Source organism: Lampetra fluviatilis, chromosome 4 (genome assembly GCF_964198595.1).
Source record: "Lampetra fluviatilis chromosome 4, kcLamFluv1.1, whole genome shotgun sequence".
Taxonomy (NCBI): domain Eukaryota; kingdom Metazoa; phylum Chordata; class Hyperoartia; order Petromyzontiformes; family Petromyzontidae; genus Lampetra; species Lampetra fluviatilis.
The window spans coordinates 32,781,025-32,807,667 of NC_136278.1; the positions used below are offsets into that span (position 1 = coordinate 32,781,025).

The 26,643-nt window shown below is 47.2% G+C and overlaps 1 protein-coding gene across 2 annotated transcripts in view; it reads right to left on the reverse strand.

Annotated features, from left to right (window-relative positions):
• Positions 1 to 25,045, reverse strand: part of LOC144931789 (potassium voltage-gated channel subfamily B member 1-like) — a 121,437-nt gene extending 96,392 nt beyond the window's left edge. Inside the window, exons 1-2 of one of the 2 annotated variants that reach the window (XM_078856093.1) lie at positions 24,094 to 25,045; positions 13,203 to 14,205 (exon numbers count right to left, since the gene is read on the reverse strand). In XM_078856093.1, the coding sequence (XP_078712219.1) occupies positions 13,203 to 13,769 (567 nt within the window). In that variant the 5' untranslated portion in view covers positions 13,770 to 14,205; positions 24,094 to 25,045. Of the gene's footprint in view, positions 1 to 13,202; positions 14,206 to 24,093 lie in introns of those variants that run through there. The other variant, XM_078856094.1, reaches the window with a different exon arrangement.
• Between the last annotated feature and the right edge of the window lie 1,598 nt (positions 25,046 to 26,643).

Below are 26,643 nucleotides of genomic sequence, written 5' to 3' on the forward strand. Positions count from 1 at the left end.
ACTCTGCAGGCATTTGAAGATACCAGCGGAAAATGTACCAAGTGGTGACTTAGCTAATCAAAGTCGAGTGTGGTACTGGACGTGTGCGGGGAAGGCGGCCTCGTTCTGTAAAGAGTGTGATGAGGCGCAGAGGAGCGCACTAGCTGCGTGTTCTGGATAATCTACGCAGGAGGATAAACCCCCTAATCCGCGACCCCCCCCCCCCAATCAGCACGCACAGCTGCACACGCAAGCGGAGCCTATAGACAAAAATTACACTTCACTCGGGTTACCCCCCACGCCACGTCCATACCCAATTATGCACGTCCGTGGGGTATTCATATATACAGAAACATACGATCGTATACACATACGGGGCACATACATTTCCGCACGCACTATGTACGTATACATATGTTAATACATGTACTGTAAATACGTATACACACACTGACATACGTTTGCACATAGCAATAATCGCTTTAATATACAGCCATATAAATATAGCAATGCACTCAGGCGGGTGGTGTGGCTCGAACCTTGCCCGAGTGGCCGTTCCATCCCCACTGTCGATGTTTACTCACCGCCACGCACGGCACCCGGTCATCGTTTCAGGACCTCGCCCAGCAGTGGGGTGACAACAGCGCTGTACATGTGCACTTTTTTATTTCACATTATGTATACAATTCCGTTTTAAATCCGATTAGAGCATTCCAGACGCCAGCCTGCAGATAACCAGGTGAATTAGCATTTACAGAGCGCAAGCAGGGATATGGGGACACCTTGGACGCTGCTTGAGTGGAGGAAGTGCTTTTGTGTGTTACGTGGAGTAACGGATACGCGAGGGAGGTGTGTTGCTTGCTTATTTATCTTGCTGATTGAAAGTCAGAGCTGTGCGTGTACTTGGACGTGCACGCGCCCTGCAACATCACTTCCCATCCCCGACTCAACCCCCACCACCCCAACCCTCGCTTTAGTTGATGGCTGAATTATGCTGGTCCGTCACCTCGCACGTTTCAGTAGAGAGGTGGTGCGGTGGTTAGCGCATGGCGCTACGAATCCCGGTACCTGAGTGCGATTAATTGTATTCCCCAGCACGGCTAGCATCAGTGGAGAGAAATCTGAACTGGTCTTGGGCCTCTTCCAGGTCGACTGAGCCTCGCACGAATACCCATTGGGGAATGCACGTGCGTGAGGTGTGTGTGTAAGAAGGTGTTGGAGACACTTCTGCAGAACCTGGAATGCATTACTAAGGGATGGCACCTTTCTCTCAGCCCCCAAAAAACAAAGCACCTGCCTGGGCATGGTGTGTTATCGAATGCTCCACCCCCTCCACTCCTCATGTGTGATGGGGCAGTTATGGAGAGAGTGGAGCAGTTTCCATACCTCCGCAATGTGCTTATGACCAACTCCAGTTTGGCAGCAGAAATTTCACTCCGAATCATTTGAGTGGCATTGTCTTTTTATCAGCCTCGTGACGCGGAAATGGAAGCTACCTGGGCGATCACTCCATACGAAACTCCAGCTCTCGGCCACAGTTATGCCCTCCCTTATCTAGGCTTGCAAACGTGCAGCCCTTTAAAGGAACATCTGCGCCGGTTTGCAACATTCAGGCTCGCCTCCTTACTATCCATCCTGGGTTTCACGAGGCTAGATTTTGTGAGGTCACAGATCCTTGAGAAATCCGGACACAAGTGACCTTCTTTGTTCCCTCGATTGAAACGCACCCTAAAAGGAAATATATTTCAGGATATGCCCAACCATTATCCAAAATGCAACTCAACCTGAAAGCCATCCCGAAAGAAGAATACCAGAGATGCTTCGACAAATGGCAGGACTGCTGGAATCGCTATCGTGTTCGAACAGGAGGAAACTACTTTGAAGGATATACACTTGATTAGTTATGTTGTTCTTAAGGTTTGTCTCGATAAAAGTAGTGCCGGTACTTTTTGATCAACCCTCGTATGTACAGAATATGCACGTGGATGTATATGTTTGTGTAACGCCATGAACTTACCTGCACTAGCGGACATACGTCAGTATGGGGTGATATGTGGGCCACCGAGGTTCCCCAAGAGGGGGGCTGGGGGAATATTCTAGGATCCCCTGGAACACTCTGGAAGGGAGGCGTGGCCAGGGGCGGAGAGACCCTAGGAGGTGTATAAAATCCGGACCCATGCACGGGTTCGGCAGTCGTCCTCAAGCCGAAGACTGAAGACCGGGCTTCGAGTAGGACCCTGGGACCCCCAGACCCGCTGTCCTTCTAAGGCCCGGGACTGAGGTGGGACAGTGGTCGGACCCTGGGTACCCCCAGACACGACGTCCTTGTAAGGGCCGGGACGAAGTGGACCAGTGTCCGGGACCCGAGGACCTTGGCTGGGTCGGGTGAGGATAGCCTCCCCTAGGGCCTCTAGCCGGAGGGCTGAGTGTAGAGTGGTCCCCAGTGTTCGGAGGCACGATAGCCCGGAGGCCATACCTCCCCAGGTAGCAGGTGTAAGGGGCCGCTACCCCTTTGTAGTAGGGGCCTTGTATTGAGTTATTTGTTAAATTAAACTGTTGCCACAAGTGTAGTGACAGAGAAAGGTCACTACTGTGTCGGCCCGTACGAAGGCTGGGGGCCCCAAGGGGGTGCCTGGGGGGTCACGTGGTGGAGGGATCCGGACCCTCCCAGAGGTGGGGGAAGTGAGGCGTGTCCTGGGAAGGGAGGCGTGGCCTGAAGAGAGCCAGCCACGCCGGGGCGGAGCCAGCCACGCCAAACCAAATATAAGCGTGGTGTGAACGCAGAGCGAGGCTGCTGTTGTACTGGACTACAAGGTGAAGACATCATTGGTCGTCAAGTCCCGAGTCGTCGTCCTGGGCCAGGCAGGCTGTTGCCTGCCTGGTCCAGTCTGTGTCGTGTTCCAGAGTGTTAGTGAGTTGAGGAAGGTGGTCACCACCTCATGTAGAGTGTTATATTATTTACCGTTTAATAAATAGTGTTGCCTCCAAGTTGCGTGTGTGTGCACCTAATTCGAACCTACTACACAAGTACCAGCTCTCCCTCGTCTTTGGGCTCACTACATTTGTATTGCATGTGTATGGTGCCAGGCTTTCATTAAAAACATTCAGGGTTCGATTTCCGACCAGAGATAACAGCGGTATGTGAACCTGTCCGATGGCATGCCCCTCCCTTGGGTCTACTCAGCCTGAATAAAAGTAGCTGTAAAAGAGCATAAGCAACAACACTGGGGAGACAAGGGCGGTTGGTGTGGTGTCTTCCACACCACTCCTTCGTACGCCGTGTCGACCAGTGAACCTTAATAGGTGTTCGCTACCAGCATTTGCCCCAGTAGTCAATACATTCTCTCTTTGAAATCACCCCATTCCATAACCCACTCGGGCCCCCCAGTTAGTGTAGGAGGTGGAGGGGGGCGAAATAGGGGATCTCGACAGATGCATGGCTTGAGGGTCACCGCGGTCCCAAAGAAACCGTGTCTCAAGTGCATGCCCACCGGAATGATAACAACGCGAGCGCCATGGACGCCGGACTCCTCGCGAACCCCTCCCCTCGCCCCCCGCAGCACCCCCCTCGCACCCTCCCTTGGCCTCTCGCCTTTTGGATTTAAAGTTGAGGCACGAAGCAATGCTGCATCGCTTACAACCACCCCGCGCGTAATGCATACCAATACAATGGCCCTTTATTTAACTGTGTAATATCCCATTGGGGTCAACTATCTGCAAGGTCCTTAACCAGAAGAGATACATGAGAATTATGTAAATGCAAGGCACTTCATCTAATCAGTTGGTGTTCTTAATTAATTACTTACAAGGCCCTTTATTTAACCAGGTTATGTTTCATGGGCATTCAAAATCTACAGTCATTTACCCAGACGAGAGCTTGCTAATTTTTAGTTTGTCCTTTGCCAGAGACCTGGAAAATTGGGAAACTATAATTAAGATTATTACTGTTACTCTCATGTATTATTCCAAAGTAATAGTCATAATCACGAACTCAGATCTCTCTTGACCTTGACAAAGACGTAAAGTCTCAGTGGGTTACCGCCTGATAAAAATAAAAGTCTTTAGTGTACTGCGTGATGAAACCAGTAACCCAAGTAGCTTTCCTGGCCATGGTTGACATCAATGGCGAGTGATTCCTGGAATGGTTCTGCTTCCACACATTCACCAAACCTACCCAGTGTGGTGAGCGATGATCAAGCAGTCTCCATAACCGATAACGTGTAGGGAGGCCTTCCAACAGTAGATTGACAAAGCACAGTAATTTATTATAGCTAATTTAAAACGAATGCCATCGATATTCAACTTTTTATATAAACTGCTATTATATATAAACATTTTGGTTGTATACGGGTGTTATGAAGGTGTGTAAGCTAAATGTATCTGTCCTACATTTGGAGAATTGTGGATGAAATGTAAAGGTGACAAATCATCTGCCAGGGGAAAGCATGGCAGAGACCACTTCGGACACTTGGCAGCGTCCCAACCTCTGTCTGCTTATCAGATTTTGCCAAATTCACGCAAACCTGATTAGATTTACCCCCCAACCTCACTCCTACCCTACCCCACCTGTATTATGTTTCCTCCCTTATGTCTCCAAATCCTGTGTCCTGATCCTCCTCCTCGTCTCAAGATCCTCTTCTGCCTCCTGATCCTCCCCCTTCCTGTCTCCTCCCCCCTCCTCCCTCCTCTCTCCCGATCCTCCTGTCCCCTGTCTCATCTCTCCTATCTGTACTCTCCCTCGTGTGTCCGGTTACTCTGTTGTCTCCTGATTCTCCAATTTCATGATTACCGGTCCTCTAATCATTTTAACTGTGCGGCCCAACTGTCAACTGTGATGAATGTTAATTCTCGTCGGTGTTTGTTGTATGACTTCATCACCCACTTTACAACAATGGGACAAACTGCCCGGGGAATGCTAATCTGGCCCCGTGTCTGCTCATACATTGTCCGAATCAACGAAAGCGTCCTTGAGTATTTAGTTATCCATCCCCATATCTCCCAATCCCCCTCTGCCATCACCAAACCCACCTATTCATATTTTTCTGGCCGCACTAATGTGTCAAGTCACAATTTTAAAAAATCTCGCCTCTTTTAATGCATTGTGTGATTGAACAGCCGAAGCTCTTTACCAATCCGTTGCTGGATGAAGGCCTCCCCAAGCTGTGTCGGTATGGGGGTTATTTACCCCGACTTCGCCACGCTGATCAGTGTGCGCTGTAAAGTTAACTAACACATATACAATGAGACCCTATGGCCTAATCCCTCATCAGCATCAGGAATTCCTGTTTGTGGAAGACATTAATCTTCATAGACAAATGCGTTTAGGGTTAAGGTTGGGTTAGGGATAGGGTTGGTGTGGAGTTTGGTTTATGGCTATTAATAGTGTCGGGGTTATAATGTTCAATGTTCATGTTTAATGATAAAGTTGGGATAAGGGTCAAGGCCACCTATTGTGTGCAGCAGTGTTTTGTTTCAGAGCAGCAGTACTCTCAGTCCAGGGCACTCGATATAGTTGTAAATGTGAGACGGTGGCTTTATACACGCACCTCCGATTAGCACGGTTCGATACGTACGGTTCAACTTCCATACATATGGAGGCAGGGATTAGTGGATCATACTGAGATCTGTGTGAAACTTCCAAACCTGCTGGGCTGTGATCGGTGGCGCATCACGATTGGCACATGGTTGGTATCGATCCTGTTGCATAGAAGGAAATGGGGGCCCCTGTCCAATTTATCTCGTCTTTGTAGCTTGGCAACTAATTCCCTTGGGCCCGTGGGCCCTGGTGCAGTAGCACTGCCTGCACACTCGACAACTTCACTGGTGGGTGTGAGGCGCGCAGGAGATGGCAGCACCAGTAATTGTGTTCGGGAAACCATCTGTCGAGCTGGCTTTCGCATTTTATCCCCTCGTGTACGGAGTGGGTATTCTCAGGTAACTCTAGTTCCCTCTCTTGAAAATCTGTCTTTGGACTCAGTAAGGCTCCTCTGCATGCACGAATGCCGTTTTTGTGCCATCAACAGTCTTGCTGAGATGCCGACACTTTCGTTGGCTGCCTCCCTTGCTGACGTGCAATTACTCAGCCTGTCTGATTCGAGCCGCTTGCCTTCTCGTGTTTTTGCTGCTCATCTCCTGCCTGGTCCATGTTCCACCAGCCCTGCTCGTGGTTTCGCTCAGTGGCCCCCTGTTTCTTCCCTTTCTGGCGCTCCCTCCTTTGGCTGCCCCTGTGTTGCTCGTCTTAACCACCAGCCATCATCTTTTCTTGAGATGGGTCCTGCACAAGCTAACTTACTTTTTTTGACGGTCTCTCATCCACGTGTTCCTCTTTTGTCTCTCAATGTTCATCTCTCCATGCTGTGTTTAGAATCGTCAATGGAACGATACTTAAATTTCCTCTAATTGTAACTTCAAGACTAAAGTGGATTAACGTTTTGATTTATAGTTTCATGCCGATTTTTAAGCTCACGAAAGACATGCATCAAATCGCTTGTTTTTTTATACATATTTTTCGCTGCGTACACGTTGTGTATGGTTGTTGGCATATAAGTAGAGGTGCTGCTTGAACTGCACAGGAGGGGTGCGTGGGGGTAGCCCCTATACCCCACACCCCCCTAATTATGAAGTGACGTGTCAACTTGAACATGGGCAGTGCGTGGATTTATGGGTTCGAATCTTTGTTGATCCTTCCTCCACATCCGCTACTGGGATCTTTATTGGTCGGGCAAATCCAGAGCATGACTTGTGTAAACCCTCCTCGTTGGCTTTGCAAGGTCAGTGACATTTGTGAATGTACGTGCACTGCCATTTTGATAATCCACTGCTGGATGAGGGCCTACCCAAAACATTGCCGGTTGAGACAGTTCTTTTATGGCGGTAGGGGAGGAACCATAGACGTGAGAACATCTAAATACAGTACATTATCACAATGGTGTTTTACTGCACTGCCCCTCTGCTGCCCACAATGCGAAAAAGCCCTGCAAACAGCCTGGCACGCAATCACAATACAGACAGAACCCTGAGAAGCTAAGGAGAGCGGGTGCATTTTAATACATAATTAATGTTTCATTCATTTTTTTCTGCTTCCTAAATCCTGGTTTTTATTAAAATGTACAGAGTATTGTTTTATATCTTTCCCACAATTATATTAAATGTAAGCTCTCATGATATAAATACATTTATGTTCTTACAGTACGTAGTGCACCACTCTGTCAGAGAACAGCCCTGTTCTCCTATAGACTTCAATAATCCTCTGAATCGACATTAGGAGAACAATTTATATGCCACGCAACGTGTTTGTCACGTATCGATCAATGCGATGTGTACTGTAATATAGCCAAATAAAGCAACACGCGAAAAGTAACGTGATGGAGTTTTTTTATGCTGTAATTTTTGGATGACCCTGGCTGAGACCATCAACTGGCTACACTTGAGAACCCGGCTTAATCAGCAGCAGCTGACACCCAGTTTCAAACCGAGGATTCTCCACGGTGCTTGGTTAGCGTCCCTGACTCCTGAGCCACCCGGCCACACAAAAACAGGTGGACATTGCCTTGCGTGTATTGATCATATCCTTGTATTTAATTACAGCCCCCCCCCCCCCCCACCGAGCCCACTGAGCCCCCAAAAGCAATCACTGACCTTGCGGGGGGGGGGGGGGGCGAGTGACACTACCTGCAGACGTCACCGCTAATCTTGTTCCGTAAGTTTGAATCGCTCTCTGATCCCATCTTTATCTGCTCTTTGCACAGAGCACGCTGGAAAAGTGTGTGTGCTGCTCGTCACACATTCTCCTCACTGTAAAGGATATATAGCGGATCTTTGCATGTTTGAGTATTATTGAGTATTATAATCCTGCGGCCTTTCACTGGAAAAACCACCTCTGCGGTACTAAACTCTACTCATATGGTATCGACAATCAAGGGTATTTCCCTGTCCCCAGACGACCTGTTTGTCAGTTTTGATATGGTTTTCTTATTCACCAAAGTTCCTGTACCTGACACCATCGCAATCATTGAATACTTGGCTCATCAGGGACTAAACACTGAGGTCCCCCCCCTCGTGAGACACTGCTTAACCAATACATACTTCACCTGGAATGGAACTTTCTACAAACAACTGAGGGCACCCCAATGGGCTCTCCCCTTACTCCGGTTGTAGCCAACGTTTTCATGGAGAAATTTGAGACTGATACCATCCAGACTGCCACTCTACGCCCGACCTTATGGAAGAGGTACGTGGATAACACTTTTGTCATCTGGCCACATGGCCGGCCTGCTCTAGACCAATTCCTCGACCACATCAATTCCATACACCCAGCCATCAAATTCACCATGAAAGTAGAAAAAGATGGCAAGCTACCTTTTTTGGATGTCCTAATAAATAAAATATAATTTTTTTTAAACACGCTTTAATGAAATGTACTGTCCGAGCTGCCCCTCCCCCTGCCCCCTTTCCCCATCGCCCCTCCCCTCCTTCCACATCCCCCGCCCCTGGGCATGGCTCCCCGAGACTTGCCGTGACGTAAGGGACCGTGGTGATTTTTAGGCAACGTCAGTTGAGCGTGGACAATTAGAGCCGTTAAAAAGATTGTTTAATATATATATTATTTTAAATGATAGAATATAGTATTGTCATCAGTATGACATACCTATACGAAGTTTGCAGTCGATAGCACATTTGGGAAGTGTGTAAAATTTGAGTTACAGGATTTCTTTTTTGAGGATAAAACAGATGAAGTGAGTTAAATAAAAGCGTGTAAAAAGAGACCTGATGATTCATTGAACCACTCTGTCTACAGGAAAGCTACCCATACGGATGCTTACCTAAACCCGGATTCCCACCACCATCCATCCCAGAAGATTCCCTCATCAAGACTCTACACCATAGAGCCCAATGCATCTCCGACCAGAGCCCAATGCATCTACGACCAGGTTACTCCGACTACACAATCCGCAAAGCCTTCACTCCAACCATGAAGAAGGATCCTCTTGAGGAGCCATTCAAAACCATCACCTTACCATACATTGCCGGGGTCACAAAACATCTCCAAAATCCTGAATAAACACAAGTTCCAGGTCCGATTCAACACAGTACATAAAATCCGTGATCTGGTCCCGTCTGTAAAATATGTGATTCCAGACATACAGTACCTTGGCGTCTACAAACTAAGTTGCCTCTGTGGTAGCAGCTACATTGGAGAAACCAAACGACATGTCTCGGACCGCAGACTTGAAACACGGTAGGACCAACACCTCAGCGTGGCAGACCATTGTTACAATTCAGTGGGCTCACATGACATTGACTTCTCCAAGACGGAGGTTCTCTGCAAGCCATCCGGCTACCATGAGAGATTCGTTCATGAGGCGATCCACATATACAAACACAAAGACAATTTCAACCGAGAAGATGGATTCTGGCTCAGCAATCATTGGAAGGACGTGATACACTATTTCGGGTCTTGATTGATTGTGTTCACGTTTACGGTGACTTTCAGACCGCATTCCATTCACTGGCATTGACGATATAGCTTTTGTATTCTCTTCACAGATCGGAGTCTTTGCTCTGCTGCAAGTTTCCTGCTGCCACTCTCCCACTGACACATTCCTTTGCTTCCTCTTAGTACCTTTCACGCGACGTTCAATAGTATGGTGTATAGTAGATTGTATAATAATCAATTGTATAATAGTGTAATGTTTAATATAATGTTTAAGGTAATATATAGTATCGTAATTGTGTAGTGAATGTACAGCAGTGTGGTATACAGTAGGGTTTGTAGAATAATACATAGTGTAATATTACAATGTATAGTCTAAGGTAGGGGTTTGTCTATGGCAGTGTATAGTCGTTTGATGTAGAAAAAAGTTTAGTTGGAGGCATATGAATATAATGCATAATGTTAGAGCTTATATTGGTGCTGTGTATACGATATTATACAGTGTAGTTTAGATTTTAAGGTATAATATTGTCATGTATAGTGGTCTAGTTTATAGCATAGTTGTAACGCAACACTGGACAGTGTAGCGCACTGTGGCTATTTCTCTCTCTCTCCCCCCTCCTCCGTTCCGAGCGTAGATGGACTCGTCCGTCTGAACAACGCTAGTCCGCTGTCCGTGGTGCTCACGTTAAGGAAAAAACCGCCACTTATTTTTTCGACATAGAAGTGTAATGTATAATGATTTATTGTTAGTAGCTCAGCTTATTGGAGAGTATATTGAGTACATTGATTATATTGATGTAGTTTATATTTAGTTTTTCACATCGGTTTATTGTATGGTCGTAGGGTATTTGCAGTTCTTTAGAAACTCCTTTTTTGTTTTCCACATAATGCACTAGCTTGATACGCGGTGGTTTGGCTGCTGCAGTTCTTTATTATTAAAATTTCCCTTCCTTATTACTGCTAATGCTACATAATATACTAGCATAATATGACTTTGAGACCCCGCACCGCCTACATATTCCACAATGAGTGACTAACCCCATATCTGCATTGGTCATCAACATGCTAAATTCCTCTGTTGATATGTAAACTTCGTTGTCAAGGCGCTCTCCTCCTCTAACCCAGCTTAAAATACACTGCCAAGCTTAGCAGTGTTCATTAGGACGCTGTCTTTCCGACAGCTCTGTTCTTCACCTGAGGATGGCTGCTTACGCATGCTCCATTTACATCAGGGACAGGCCCGGTCCTCGTTTACACGTGTCTGTGAGTAACTCAACCCAGAGTCCAAACAGAGAAAAACCATGTGCGCGGTTCTGGTTGTTCTGGATGAAGACCCGAGTCGCCCGCAGCATCAATCTGAGACACCCAACCCCTCAATAAGGACTTATTCATTCTAGATTTGAAGCTTTCGTGACTGCAAGGATTCATACTCTTAGTTCTTTCGGTAAAGTCACGTAGGTAAAAAATGAAATTAAAATTAATAAAAAAATACAAGTTAAGGGGGAGGGGGGGGGGAGCTTATCAGAATGTGGTAGCCAATGAATGGAACGTATCGGGAGGGGGGGGCGGGGCTAAAAGAGAGCACGAGGTGCTCGTAGGCGTCGACGTGGACGTGTTTGTGCGCAAGTCCCTGTTGGTGCACATGATAACGTATTGGAAGGGGGGGCGGGGTTTAAAAGAGAGCTCGGGGTGCACGTGTACGTGGACATGCCTGTGCACAAGCACCTGTTAGTGCACATGATAGAAGAGAACGAAAATGCCCATGTTTATACCAGTGTTGGCTGACAATAAAGAGAGTACTGTTAAACGCTGGGGATGTTAACATTCGGTAAAGTAAAAAAGTGCCTGTCAGATAAGATGGTCCAAAAATGTGTAGTTAAATCTTTTTTGCATGGTTAATAACATCTTTCCAATGATTACTAAGTTTGTACCCATCATCACGGTTGATATTATGTCTGTGTTTGTATATCTGAATGGCTTCGTGTACAAACCTTTGATGGTAGCCAGAGGGTTTGCAGAGCACCTTGGTCTCGGAAAAAACAATATCATGAGAGCCCACCGCGCTGTAGCAATGATCGGCAACGACGGAAGACTCAATTTTGCCGTGTTTCAAATCTGACTTGTGCTCGCGGACACGATCAGAGACATAACGTTTCGTTTCCCCAATGTAACAGTCACCACAGCTGCAACTCAGTTTATAGACTCCAGGGTATTGCAATTCAGGGATGACATCCTTCACAGATGGAATTAGATCGCGGATTTTATGTACTGTACTGAATCGGACTTGGATCTTATGTTTGTTTAGAATTTTGGAGATCTTTTTGGTCACACCTGCTATGTATGGCAACGTGATAGTTTTGATCGGCGTTTCAAGTGGCTGTTTCTGTATGGTGGGAGAAACAGCTTGGTGGATGGTGCGTTCTCGAGAATCCGTTCATCCTGAGGGCCCGATGTACATGTCTTAATTCACTAGCCAGGTGGTGTTGGTCAGAAATGCCATGATCTCTGTGGTATAGCGTTTTGATGAGATAATTAGTTTGAGATGGGTGGTGGTGGGAATCCGGTTTCAAGTAAGAATCTGTGTGGGTGGCTTTCCTGTAGACAGAATGTACCAAGGATCCGTCAGGTCTCCTCTCAAACAGAATATCTAAGAATGCTAGTTTGCCATCTTTCTCCACTTCCATGGTGAATCTGATGGATTGGTGTCTGGAATTGATGTGGTCCAAGAAGTGGTTCAATGCTGGGAGGCCATGTGGCCAAATGACGAAAGTGTCATCCACATACCTCTTCCACAGGGAAGGACGCAGGGTAGATGTCTGGATGGCTTCTGATTCAAACTTTTCCATGAACATGTTGGCTATCACTGGTGCCAAGGGGGAGCCCATAGGGGTACCCTCATTCTGTTTGTAGAAGGTGCCATTCCAGGTAAAATAAGTGTTGGTGAGGCAATGCCTAACCAGCGCAGGTACATCTGAATTCAATCCATGTTGGACCAAGTCCTCAATTATTGTTAGGGTGTCAGGCACTGGAACTTTGGTAAACAGAGATACTACATCAAAACTTAGTCTCTATGGTCAAGGACATGGTACTATCTCCTGATGATATCCTCGTCAGTTTTTTTAAGAGCTTGCATCTTGGAATCCCTGCCTCACTTGATGCAGCAAATCTGGTTGTGATGGTCCCACCTGATGACGGAGACTTGTGTTGCCTCCGAAACGTCATGAATTTTTATTTTTATTTCATTTTTTACCTATGTGACTTTACCGAAAGAACTAAGAGTAGGGCTCATTCACACCAACGATCAATAATAATAAAAAAAACAATAATTGTGTATGGTGCTTAAATAACTCAACAAATTTTTATCTCATCTCAAACATTCAAAGGGCACCTACAGTAGCAGCTGTTTGTTTGTGACACAAGGCAAGTACATTTTGGTGAATTGGTTTATGGTGTAATTGTTTTAATTTGGCAATTTGGACCACGATGTCAGCTCACGAAGGTCTAGTAATTTAGAATGACGTTAGTAGATATTTGAGATCCACTGTGAAGCAGACGGTTATAACTGTGGGTGACAGGGCGGCCTGTCAAAATCAAACCGTGAACCTCTTCAATAAAGGGAGAACTTGCTCGCATTGGACCATGTCACCATACTGATTCAAATCATGACCAAGTGTTACCCACGTCCTCAGTCCCCCACACCTTCGATCAGAATTGCACACACCCTCAGACCGAGTCATGCACACTCCTTTCTCTACCCTCCACCTCCCAGGGAAGGAGCGTGCCTCACCTTGGCCGCCACAGAAGAATTGGGCTTCTCCAGGAGATCCCAGAGCTTCTTGCGCTTTTCCGCGCAGCATGTGGCGTCGAACTCTTCGGCCTCGCGCTCACGGGCACTCTCTGCCTCCCTCCGCAGCTCCTCATTCATCTGCTCCTTCTTCTGGTGGTACCTCGCCTGGCAGCAAGACTCCAGGTAGATCTCGTCGATGCCCCAGTAGTCAAGCTCCTGGCTGAATGACAACGCGCACATCTCCTCCATCATGTGTAACTTGCCAGTGCGGTAGAAGTTTAGGATGGAGGAAAAGGCCCCCGGGTGCCTGTCGAAGAAGTACTCGTTGTCTGCGAGGCTGTAGTCATCGCACAGTTCCATGACGGTGTCGTGCGCATTCGTGTCACGTAAGCGGCCGAGCCTTGTGCGGGGCAGCCGCTCGAGGGTCCGCCACAGCACCTCATGGGTGAGGCCTCCCACATTGAGGCGAACTCGCCGGGAGTTACCTTTGCTCTGTGCAATGTCCAGAGGTTCTGGTGGCAAAGACTGCGTGGAGGAGGAAGCCTGTCTGTTGAGTCCGGACGTCATCTTTTCTTCTTCCTCTTAGGTGTCTTCAACTTGATGCCTCGTTTGTCTTGCTCGGAGTGAGTTCGTGGTCGTGGTCTTTTCGTTTTTGTTCGTTGAGATGGTGTTAGTTTTTGGTGGCCTTGAGTTTAATCACGAGATCGATGGACAAGACGAACTGATGACAACCCTGTCCTCCTCTTCTCTCTGTCCTCTTCCCAACACAACAGAAATTTCCTCTGTTCTCCACGTCAAGATAAGTTCGCTCTCCGTGGTCACCGCTTGCATCGGAAATCCACGCAAAGGCTCATATCCACCAGTCCACATGGCCCATTATGATGTGTACTCATATTACTCTTGTTATTGTTGGCTGTTGTGGTAATTGTAGTAACAGTTGTTATTTGTGTAGTTGTATCACTCCACACTTGCCATACATTTCCCCTCGTCTTTGTCTTTGATCCTAGAGGAGGTGGAAAACAGAGACACATCGTCAGCGAATGAGGATTAACATGTACATGCGACAGTTTTATTCAGTCGACAGTGAGGTTGAGACCCAGTTCAGCTTTGGGGGAGGGGTGGGCGCAGGGATGAAGAGCATTCGGTGTGGGGCTGTCCTTTCCCAACAAGTTTCCCCCCCCCCACCAAGGAGTGCACAATATACTTTGTGGTGGGGGGGGTGTCATCCATGCCCAAATCTGCGAGTGGGATGAGACTAAGAGGGGACCTTAATGGTCAGGATTTGGCAATTGTGCAAGGAAGAAAACAATGGCGAGGTAAGTGACATTATCAGTATTGACGGTAACGTCCTCTTTAACTTGAACTCGTCATCTTGCCTTGCTCAGCGACAGTGGTAAAAAGAAGATCGAGAAAATAAGACATCATGCAAACACAGCCGATTACACACTTGGGTATTTTTTCAGGGTTGTTGACCAGCGTGGTGAAGGATGGTCAACAACCCCCATAACCCACACGAAGTGGAGAGGCCTTCATCCCAGCAGTTGCTTGACAAATGGCTGCCACAAAATCTATGGGAGGCAGGAAGTCGTGACAAAGTGGTTCAGGACCCCCAATTTACCAACCCACAATGACTATCGTGGTGAATTATGGTCAAATGGAACCCCCATTTTTGATACGTGGATTGGGGAGGCTTGTGAATTAATATTACTGCTATTCGCATGAGCGGAGTGGGAGGGGGGATTGAACCTTACTGTATACTCGTAGAGGGTGGATATTGTTAATGGTATTATCCCCATTAGCCAGTCACCCCCGTTGGCTCTCGCAATCCCCGGCAGAGCGGGGACGTCACACAATAGGAGGGTCATAAAATCAACGGCTACAGTAGCACGGAGCGAAGTGGGTTTTAATTAAGCCGGGTTCTCAAGTGTCGTGTAAGTTGTTGGTCTTGTCCCTGTTATCAATGGGTTGCATGCTCATAGGCTTACACATAGACCCGCAACCTCACATTGAATAGAAAACATATAAGGTTTAACTCATCGATTTACACAAATATGCTTACTCAAATAGAGACTTGTGGACTTACGTCTATATCAATAGACTCGCATGGACTTAACTAAGCTTTGAATAAACCCGAGTTCTCAAGTGTAGCGAGTTGGTGGCTTTCAGCCCGGTCATGCCATGTGACCAACATTTCTCAATAGCAGGGTATCTGGGAAAGTGCTGCTCCCTACTGTGTGGAAAAGAGGTCTATAGACTTGCTTAGAGACCCAAATACGCACTTAGAGACCCATAGATTTACATACAGACCCATACACGTATATAGAGATTTGTAGACTAAATAGAGACCCAGATATTCGCACAAAAAACAATGAATGTACGACTGAGTTGTGATTAAACTTGGTTCTCAAGTGTAAAGAGTTGATAATCTCTGTCTGGTTAACAATGAACTTAGCATAGCCTTTTTCTTTTTCACTTGTTTTGGGCTTATTACAGATCTCACAATTATACATTTAAAAAAATGTACATTTGAGAAGCATTTCTAAAGTAGGACATGTTAGAATTTGGAGCCACCCTTGGGTGGATGAAAGGCAATTAACGGGACTCCTAACTAAGACCTTTGCCGTTTTCTTGCAGAAGCCGTTCTCTAACACACGGGGTTGATGTTACACTGCTGTCCACGAGAGTTCCCGATAGATTAATCTCATGACACAATTTTGGAAATTATCATCATCATTCGGCCAAGTGGCTTAGGTAGAGCAAGCAGCTCACAATCAGAAGATTGCGAGTTTAAATAGAGTACCACTTTGTGGAAAAATCAACAGTGGTTATCATATAATAGGAATGTGGAATATCCACCAAAAGTTCAGGGCTCGAAACAGGAGATGAGTACCAATGCCACAATGCTCATTTGAGCAGGATATCACAGACTTGTATTGTTTGAAATTATAATTAAGTATCATGACAGTGTGACGTCTATAGAATAACTGGGATGGAATTTGGAAAGTTAATGCATTAAATAGCACAGAGGATTGTGACACTTAAGCGAGTGATCACGGTAAGTGTGTTACTCAGTCAATGAGTGATCATTTTGCATGTGATTTGGGAGGTAAGTTTAGCCAAAATTACATTCCCAAGGCCATGAGAGAATTCATCTCAGTCAAACTCGACCAAGTGTGCCAATCCGGGCACATGTGCGTGAGTGTGTGTGTCTCAGAGGGGAGTGGTAATGTAGCGGTTAACGAGCTGTGCGACGAATCTGGCGCCCCAATTCCCGCTCACGGCCGACACCAGTGACGGTTACCTGAACCGGTCCTGGGCCTCCTTCCCGAGGTCGATTCAGCCTCAAATGAGTTCCTGGTGCAGTGTGTAAACATCGCCACTGGGGAGACAAAGGTAATCGTGCATGGTGCTGGCCTCGTGCGCCGTGCAGGCCTTGATAGGTGTTTGCTAACGGCACTTGCCCCAATAGTATTTTAAGGCTATATGGGGAATCATTGTCTTATAACTGTGTTTGTGCGCATGTGAGCGTGTTTATATACATATGTGTGTTTGTATGCACGTGTCTTGGGGAGCTGTGGTGGGGATCAGTAGCGAGGTGGTTAGCACACTTCGCTATGAACCTAGCGATTCGAGTTACGAAACGATTTTTTTTTATTTTAGCAGGTAAGGGCCACTGAGCTATATAGATATTTTTCATAAGCGACCTGGCCACAAATAATAGCTCAACGAAGTGGCTTATCGTGTGGAAATGTATTGCAAACAAATACTCTAAGCGCATGTTGATTCTAAATGTGGAGGGAAAAACCAGAGGACCTGGAGAAAAATCCACGCGACCACGGGGAGAACATGCAATTTCGATATATAAAGGCGTCAGGGTCGATATCGAACCCACGACCTACTGTATACCAGACAAGGGAGTTCACATATCGCCACCGTCGCACCCACTTCAATACCCGCTCAGGACCAATAACAGTGGAGAATATTTGAACTGGATTTTGGCATCTCATAGGTCGACTCAGTCTTAATTAAGTACCTGTTGCGATGTTTAAACGTTATCACTTGGGATACAAAAGGGGACTGAGCGTGATGTTAGCCACACCACTCCCTCTTGTGTCGTGTTGACTTCATAGGTGTTTACTAACAGCACTTGCCTCCAATAATCTGTTAAAGCTATACAGTGAGGGAAAAAAGTATTGGATCCCCTGCTGATTTTGTACGTTTGCCCACTGACAAAGAAATGATCAGTCTATAATTGTAATGGTAGGTTTATTTGAACAGTGAGAGACAAAATACCAACAACAAAATCCAGAAAAACGCATGTCAAAAATGTTATAAATTGATTTGCATTTTAATGAAGGAAATAAGTATTTGACCCTCTCTCAATCAGAAATATTTCTGGCTCCCAGGTGTCTTTTATACAGGTAACGAGCTGAGATTAGGACCACACTCTTAAAGGGTGTGCTCTTAATCTCAGCTCACTCTTAAAGGGTATGCTCCTAATCTCAGCTCGTTACCTGTATAAAAGACACCTGGGAGCCAGAAATCTTTCTGATTGAGAGGGGGTCAAATACTTGCTCCTAATCTCAGCTTTTTACCTGTATAAAAGACACCTGTTCACAGAAGCAATCAATCAATCAGATTCCAAACTCTCCACCATGGCCAAGACAAAAGAGCTCTCCATGGATGTCAGGGACAAGATTGCAGACCTCCACAAGGCTGAAATGGACTACAAGACCATCGCCAAGCAGCTTAATGAGAAGGTGACAACAGTTGGTACGATTATTCGCAAATGGAAGAAACACAAAAGAACTGTCAATCTCCTTCGGCCTGGGGCTCCATGCAAGATCTCACTTCGTGGAGTTGCAATGATCATGAGAACGGTGAGGAATCAGCCCAGAACTACACGGGAGGATCTTGTCAATGATCTCAAGGCAGCTGGGACCATAGTCACCAAGAAAGCAGTTGGTAACACACTACGCCGTGAAGGACTGAAATCCTGCAGCGCCTGCAAGGTCCCCCTGCTCAAGAAAGTACATATACATGCCCGTATGAAGTTTGCCAATGAACATCGGAATGATTCAGAGGACAACTGGGTGAAAGTGTTGTGGTCAGATGAGACCAAAATGGAGCTCTTTGGCATCAACTCAACTCGCCGTGTTTGGAGGAGGAGGAATGCTGCCTATGACCCCAAGAACACGATCCCCACCGTCAAATATGGAGGTGGAAACATTATGCTTTGGGGGTGTTTTTCTGCTAAGGGGACAGGACAACTTCACCGCATCAAAGGGACGATGGACGGGGCCATGTACCGTCAAATCTTGGGTGAGAACCTCCTTCCCTCAGCCAGGGCATTGAAAATGGGTCGTGGATGGGTATTCCAGCATGACAATGACCCAAAACACACGGCCAAGGCAACAAAGGAGTGGCTCAAGAAGAAGCACATTAAGGTCCTGGAGTGGCCTAGCCAGTCTCCAGACCTTAATCCCATAGAAAATCTGTGGAGGGAGCTGAAGGTTCGAGTTGCCAAACGTCAGCCTCGAAACCTTAATGACTTGGAGAAGATCTGCAAAGAGGAGTGGGACAAAATCCCTCCTGAGATATGTGCAAACCTGGTGGCCAACTACAAGAAACGTCTGACCTCTGTGATTTCCAACAAGGGTTTTGCCACAAAGTACTAAGTCATGTTTTGCAGAGGGGTCAAATATTTATTTCCCTCACTGTAGGTGGGATCTTTATCTAGGTCTTTAGCAAACTGTGACGCAGTAGTTAACGGATTTTCATGTGAATTTGGCCACTTGATTTTAATACCCGGCCTTGGCTAACATCAGTCATTCCACTGATAGATGAAGGCATCCCCAAAGCCGCCGGCATCCTGTGCGCTCCTGCATTGCAATGATCCACCAAGCATTGCCACGCGACCTGATTACATCGTTTCATCTCGTTGGTGCGTAAGCACGGCGGTGAGAGGCTCAGGGTTTACGTTTTGTTACAAGGTGCCTCGTGCTTTATTGAGAAGCACATGACGGAGCCACCCAGAGGATTAATTTGAAAGACTGCATACACATTTAAAAAGGTGTGTTTATCCAATTGGCTAAGGACTTGATGCTATTCAGACGGCACTGTAACAAATGAGCGAGATGCGCACCAGTGACGCTGGGTGATTGTTTGTGATGGACAGTGATGACGAATATCTGAGACAGTCCTGGGCGTCTCGTAGGTCGTTTCAGCCTTATAATAGAACCTGGTACGGTGTGTAACATTACCACGGCGGCTGAACATCCCACCCTCTCGTGCGACCTTCTAGCCTTCATATGTGCTCGTTTCAGCACTTACTCCAATAGCCTGAAGAGGCTATACGGGGTATCATCATACTGTATTTGTCTTTTAGTAATTCCTTTTCAGCTCGTTAAATATTAAAAGAACAAAAGCTAAATTTCGATTTAAAGCTTTCGTGACTGCAGGGATTAATCTTCTTGGTTCTTTTGGTAAAGTCAAGTAGAAGGGAAGTAATAAAACAATAAAAATAAAACATAATAAAACAATTCTCACGAAGTTTCGGCTACAACGCAAGCAGCCGTCTTCAGGTGAAGAATGAGACACTGCCAAGCTAGGAGCTTATATATAAGCTGAGTTGGAGGTGGAAGAAGAAGAGAGCCTTAACAAAAGAATGTGCATATCAAGAGGAATTTAGCATATTCATGGGAAATGCGTAGGAGGTGGGCGGGGGGGTTTCAAAGTCATATTCCTCTTGATATGCACATTCTTTTGTTAAGGCTCTCTTCTTCTTCCACCTCCAACTCAGCTTATATATAAGCTCCTGGCTTGGCAGTGTCTCATTCTTCACCTGAAGACGGCTGCTTGCGTTGTAGCCGAAACGTCGTGAGAATTGTTTTATTATGTTTTATTTTTATTATTTTATTACTTCCCTTCTACGTGACTTTACCGAAAGAACCAAGAAGAAAAAGCTAAATTATTGCAGCGTGTTTGCGGTTGCCAGCCGTTCTGTGCAATGATTAAGGACCGTGGTTTGGGTGCGTGCAACCTGACTCCACGCACCTCGTGTCGAGGTTTGTGATGGTCGCCTTTGTATCCCAGGGAGATCCGACCCCAATCAATCAGGACTCCTAGCCCACCCGACCTCCTCCACTGCCCTCCCCTTCTCGCCACCAGCACAGTGCTATCGAATGTACCGCCTCTTCATTTATTACGAGGAAGAACACACTTCAATGACGCTTCAGTGACTTGAACACAGCACGTGTTGGTTCAGCCTGCATTCATCGCTTGGCAGATGTGAATGTAATCTTTGTAGGTGATCCATTGCCTTGTCACCATTCATGATCTATCCACTTCTATATTAAGGCCTCCTTATTCCGTTGCAACAACCTATCTAGCCCCTGCGCACGAGCTAATAAAATATCTGCTCCTATGTATTGGACGTCTCTCGTTCGGCTCACGCTTCGTCGGCAGTCTTCACCACTGGTGCTCATCCCTTATTTTCTGTTTCTCAGAACATTCTGTCCTCAATCAATTTCAAAGTATAATTATGGCTTCTGAAAAAAGTATTGTGATGTTGAATATCTTTAGTTTTTTCCACTGTATATTTGTTTTCTTATCCCGGGTCGCCTTTGCAAAATACACTCCTTGTCTCATTTGGGCAGTAGAGGGAAATACATTATGCCTGCACCAACCTGCTCTGATCGGTGCGGTAAAGTATGGTCAGTGGACTCTCACCTGATCAAAAGAAAAGTGTTCTGTTCGTTTCTACTTCAATTCTATGAGTTGCGCCTCTATTTTACACGTGCGGGGGGTGGAAAAGCCCCCTATCCTAACCGCCTCCCCCCCTCAAGTCTGCCAAGTGGGTGGAGGTGGAACAGCTTCCTACCCCTAACTCCCCCCCCCACCGCCCCTCTCATGGCGGATAGCGCCGCTATGGACAACACCTTTTTATGTGTCTATGTTGTGTGTCTCTCTCTCTGTGTATCTGTGTTGTCTCTATCTGCGTGTGTGTCTGTCTGTGTGTCCCCGTGTCTGTGTTTTGTCTCGCTCTCAAATTTAGTTCTACCTGATGACGACTGCTTGTGCTGCCATCGAAACGTCGTATTGTATTATTTTATTTATTCTCTTTCCACGTGACTTTGCCGAAAGAACCAAAGAGTAATTCCTGCAGTCAAGGAAGCTTCAAATCTAGTTTTAACACCCTTTTCTCAAATCGCAGCTCACACATCCCATCCGCAGGACCCACGTCTTAATGCAATGTTCCTACTTTCTGTCCTGCTTCACAGTTGCGTTTTCTGACGCTTTTGTTTTTCAATTCGATGTAATCCCTCGCTCCGTCTCTTCGCAGACAATCCCTCTACCCAACGCGAGGAATCCCGAGCCCCTCTCCACACACACACAGACCCCCTCCCCACAGTTCCCCACCGACCCCGCGCCACGCTACGTGTGCTGGGCGTTAAGGAGCCAGGCGCGGCGCGTGCAATGCGCATCCATGCGCGTTTTGTTTGTGATGGTGGCCTGTGTGTGAATGTTGGTGTGTCGACAAGCGGTAGCGTCGTGGTTTGTGCACTGCGCTCCGAAATCGACGACCCGAGTTCATTTCTCGCTCACGGAATATCTGAAGCCATTCTGGGACCCTCCGGAGTCGACAGCCACACATTAGTACCTGGTACAGTCTGTAAACATCGCCACCCGGGAGACAAAGGCGACCGGGTGTGGTGTTCGCCACACCACCCCCTCGTGCGCCACGCTAACCTCAATCGGTGTTCACGAACAGCAATTGCCCCAACAGCATGTGTAGTATATTTGTGTGTGGTGTGCATGTTTGTCTTTTTATCTTTGTGCACGTATGAGTGGGGTATGATTTGCATAGAGCGATAACGTAGTGGTTAGCGCGCTGCACTACGAACCCGGCAACCTCAATTCATTCCCACAACCCTACCAGCACACACACAGGTACACACATGAACACGCGTAGACAAACAGAAATATCCCGCGTTTTATCCGTAATATACTGTTGGAGCAAGTGCTGTTAGCGAACATCTATGAAGGCTGGCCCAGCACACGATCGGGTAGATGACCAGCACAACAACCGGTCGCATTTGTCTCCCTATTGTCGATGTTTACTGACCGCGCCAGGTACTCATCTAAGCACCGGTGTGCATATTATTCACTGATATTGACCGTGAGCGAGAATCTAACTCGGATCGCCAGGTTTGTAGCCACCGCTCCCCATTCGCATTCATGGGTGAGCCATGCCCTTGCTTTATCTTCTCGCCGAATGCCTCGCACCCGCAAAGTATTGATCTGTCTAATCGCTGTGGCCGATGATCGTGCGGTTCGCCCCACCGCAGATTCCCACGAGATTCGGCCAGGGCACCTGGGGGGCAACCCTCTCTACGATCTGTACACTGCAGCTGTAAACCCCCTAACCCTCCTATGTATGTGCCCCCCCCCAACACACAGGAGGAATTGACCAATGATCCCCCATGTAGCCTATACAGGTTGTTTGGGAAAAGTCCCATTTGCACATACGAAGGCACATGAAAGTGGCGTGGCCAGCTTTGTCCATCCAGTGCTGATGTGCACTATTTACTACACACTTTACCAGGTACTCATTTAAGGCTGAGTCGACCCATGACAGGTTCAGGTAATTCGTCGCTGATGTTGGCTGTGAGCAGGAATCGAACTTGAGTTGTCAGGTTCGTAGCGCAGTCTGCTAACCACCACCCCCACTCACACTTCCTCGTGTGACCATATACCCTTGGCTTTCCTTGCTGAACTCAGATCGTCAGGATCATACATAGCGCAGTGCGCTAACCACTGCACCACCGTTCCCTACATACATAAGAAAACACGCACAAAGCACATATACACACATACAGACTCATGCATATACACAGACACATATCGACGAGCGGACATACACACAAACGCATACAGGCACAGAGATATAGACACGGACCTATGCTTACACATACTAATACGTACACACGCGGACACACTCACACACGCTTATGTGCACACACGGACACAGAAGTACACACGAATAAATACAAAGGAAAATTATCCCCCGTCAACCCTGCGTAAGCTGTTGGGACCAGAGTTGTTAGCGAACATCTATGAAAGCCGGCACGGCACACGAGGGGATGGGTGGCCAGCACCACGCCCGGCCGCCTTTGTCTCCCCAGTGGCGATGTTTTCACACACCGCACCAGGTACTCATTTAAGGCTGAGTCGACCTAGGGGAGGCCCAGGACCGTTTCAGATAATCGCCACTGGTGTTGGCCGTGAGCGGTAATCGAACTCGGGTCGCCGAGTTCGTGTAGCTAACCGCTACACTATCGCTGCCCACAAACACATACTCAACCACATATGCACGCACACACACAGTTGGCTACGTACGGTGCGAAAGAAGTTCAACATACAACATACATTTGACACGGTACACCTATACACATGCGCGCAAGCATACACACACATTGAACGATCGCCCGTGTCGACACAGGCCGTTGGGGAAAGTGCTGTTAGCGAGCACCGTTGAATGCCGGAGGCACATACATATAGACACACATACGGGCATACATATAGAGATCCTCCGTATAACCTTAACAGACTGTTGGTGTAACTCTTGTTAGAGACCACCTAATAAAGCGGAGACAGTACACCGAGGGGGTTGGTGGCCAGCACCACGCCCGCAATTCATACATACACACATACGCACTATCACACGAACAAACTCATCCATGTCATGCGCGCAGCAGGGATTGCATCTCGCCGTGAATGATAGCAGTCGCCTGTAGTCGCGCGAGGGGTCTGTACCAGATTGCGATTGAACTCGTCGAGCTCGACACGAGATAATCATTATACCCGTGTTTGAAGAAGTCGCACTCACCGATGTGGCGCTACTGCTCTTCTTGCGCCATCGAGTCGAGGCTCCACCACCACCACGGCCGCTGATGCCGCCGCTGATTATCATTCATCTCACCGCGTGGTGCTCAAGCGCGCTCCCTCTCAGTGGCAGGGGGTGTGGAGGACGGGGAGGGGGCGGCTGAGCGCGTACGTGGGGCGGAAACAGGGCAGTAGTAGAAGGAAGAAGAGGTGATGGTGGTGGTGACAATTATGGAACACAATGGACGGTCAAGAATCGGCATGGACGGAATTTAGCTTGCGTTCCGCCTCGGCGCGCGAGCATCCATGACCACCACTGGGCGCTGCTTCGGAAATGGAGCGCCTGGGAGCCAGCGCATCTCTCTGGCCGCCGGGTCCTTCCCGTAGCCTATCGTGCCCTCTTCTCACGCCTTCTCTCACACGCTGCCTTCTCTCTCGCGTCGTCTTTTCACGCCGCCTCTTCCATCATGCAACCTTCTCACGCCTTGCTCTCACGCAGCAGCCTGGATCCGCTTCGGGGGCTCAGGGTGTCCGGTCGGCTCCTCGCGTCTCCACGTCGCGTCATCGTTAATTATCAAGACTCAGGGACGATTCCCGCTCCCTCGCCCTCTCACCTAATCGCTCAGGGACGTTGTTCATTTGTTATCGTTAATCCAACATCATCATCTTGATGGCCATCTTCATCGTCGTCATCTTCATCGTTGTTATCGTGGTGGTCGTCATCAGCAACAGCAGCATAATCGCTTCTCCGTTGCCTGCGCTGTTGCTGTGGCAGGGCGGCGAACGCGCGCCTATGAGTACCGGCGCTTGGGCGCGAGAGGATATGGAGGAGAGCGGAGGGAGGGGAGGAGGGGTTGTGATGGGGGGAGTATCAGCAAGAAAGTGGAGAGAGCGCACGTGAGCGCGCGCACATTATTCCTGCCCCCCCCTTAACTGCAATATTCGTGCCCTTGACGTCACTCTCTTCCAGATATGGGGTTCAGTAATGTATGATAATTAATGCTGTTATTATGACAGTGGGTGTGATTATGATGATCACAACGAGCGGAGCGCCGGGTGGCTAAAATGTAGCAAGTTGGCACAGTTGGGGGGGCACAGCAGATGAATCTGCCAGTCATGTCAGTCAGTCAACCCATGGCACCCATTACCTGTCAGCGAGCCTTCGACACTTCACGTCGTTTCAATGTGCACCTGGCCAGCCACAGGCGCCTTTGTGACATAACCGCCACTTAATGGCGAATGGCGGATGTTGTTGATTAATATAGTAATAGACTTGAAATGGTCGCGTGACTGATCGGGTTCATAATGGACGTGTTGGTGGTACTGAGCCGGCAGATCCTGGATTAGAATCTGGGTTTTAGCCATGTGATTAAACCGTGATTAAACCAGGTTATCAAGTGTAGTGAGTTTATGGTCTCTGCTCGATGGCCAATGACTTTTATAGATGTCTACATAGCCTTACGCAATACCCATATAGTCAAATATAATCTTATATGCTGTACAGTATTTACAAATACGGAATTTCGATTTAAAGCTTTCGTGACTGCAGGGATTCATCTTCTTGGTTCTTTCGGTAAAGTCACGTAGAAGGAAAATAATAAAATAATAAAAGACAGCGTCTGAATGAGACGCTGTCTTTCCGACAGACCTGTTCTTCACCTGAGGACGGCTGCTTGCGTTGTGGCCGAAACGTCGTGAGAATTGTATTTTATTATGTTTTATTTTATTATTTCCCTACTTTACCGAAAGAACCAAGAAGATAAATACGGAATTGTGATTAACCGAGTTCAATTACACAACGTGCTGACGTGCTGGCTGCGTTTCCGGAGCCATGTGGGTGGTGAAGGCGCTCTGATTGGAATGCTCGAACGGACAAACGGAGCCCTGGTGCATTCGCCTTTGTTTCCAATTTTAAAAGTCGTACAGCCCTTCATTTTATGCTAATGGCCCATCTACATTTAATTTAGCAGTACAATTTGCGCAAGAGGCGTCACGCATAAGTTATGTTAATTTTGAAATAATTGACCACATTTAGTGAGGGATTTGTAATTGTACGACTTCCCCTCGCCTCAGGGGAAGCCAGGCTGACCACGACACCTGGGTTCTTCAAAAATCTTGTCATGACCTAGGTATTATCTTGTATATTCATGCCGATTCACAAGTATGTCTTTTTCAACGTATATTTATTGTTGAAAATTATAAGTTTAAAAGCATTCTAATTTTCCAAAAATATACACGGAAAAAGCTAATGTTAAATATGATTTAATAAACAGGAAATATGTCGCCCTCTGTTGGACATATGTCTGAAATCGCCCGATCTTAAACCTGAGTACGATTTCAAAGGTCACAGCGCCTGTGTCTGAAGTGGTTGCTTTCCCACGTCGCTGCGACAGGCAGATTCAACCCATTGCAGTCGGCGTACCGGAAGTTCCACAGCACTGAGACGGTTCTACTAAAGTTCACTGACGACGTCTACAAGATCATGGATAACCAGTGCGCCGCACAGGGGTGGATTGAGTCATACCAACATGGTCGATCACAGTTCGTCAAGTTG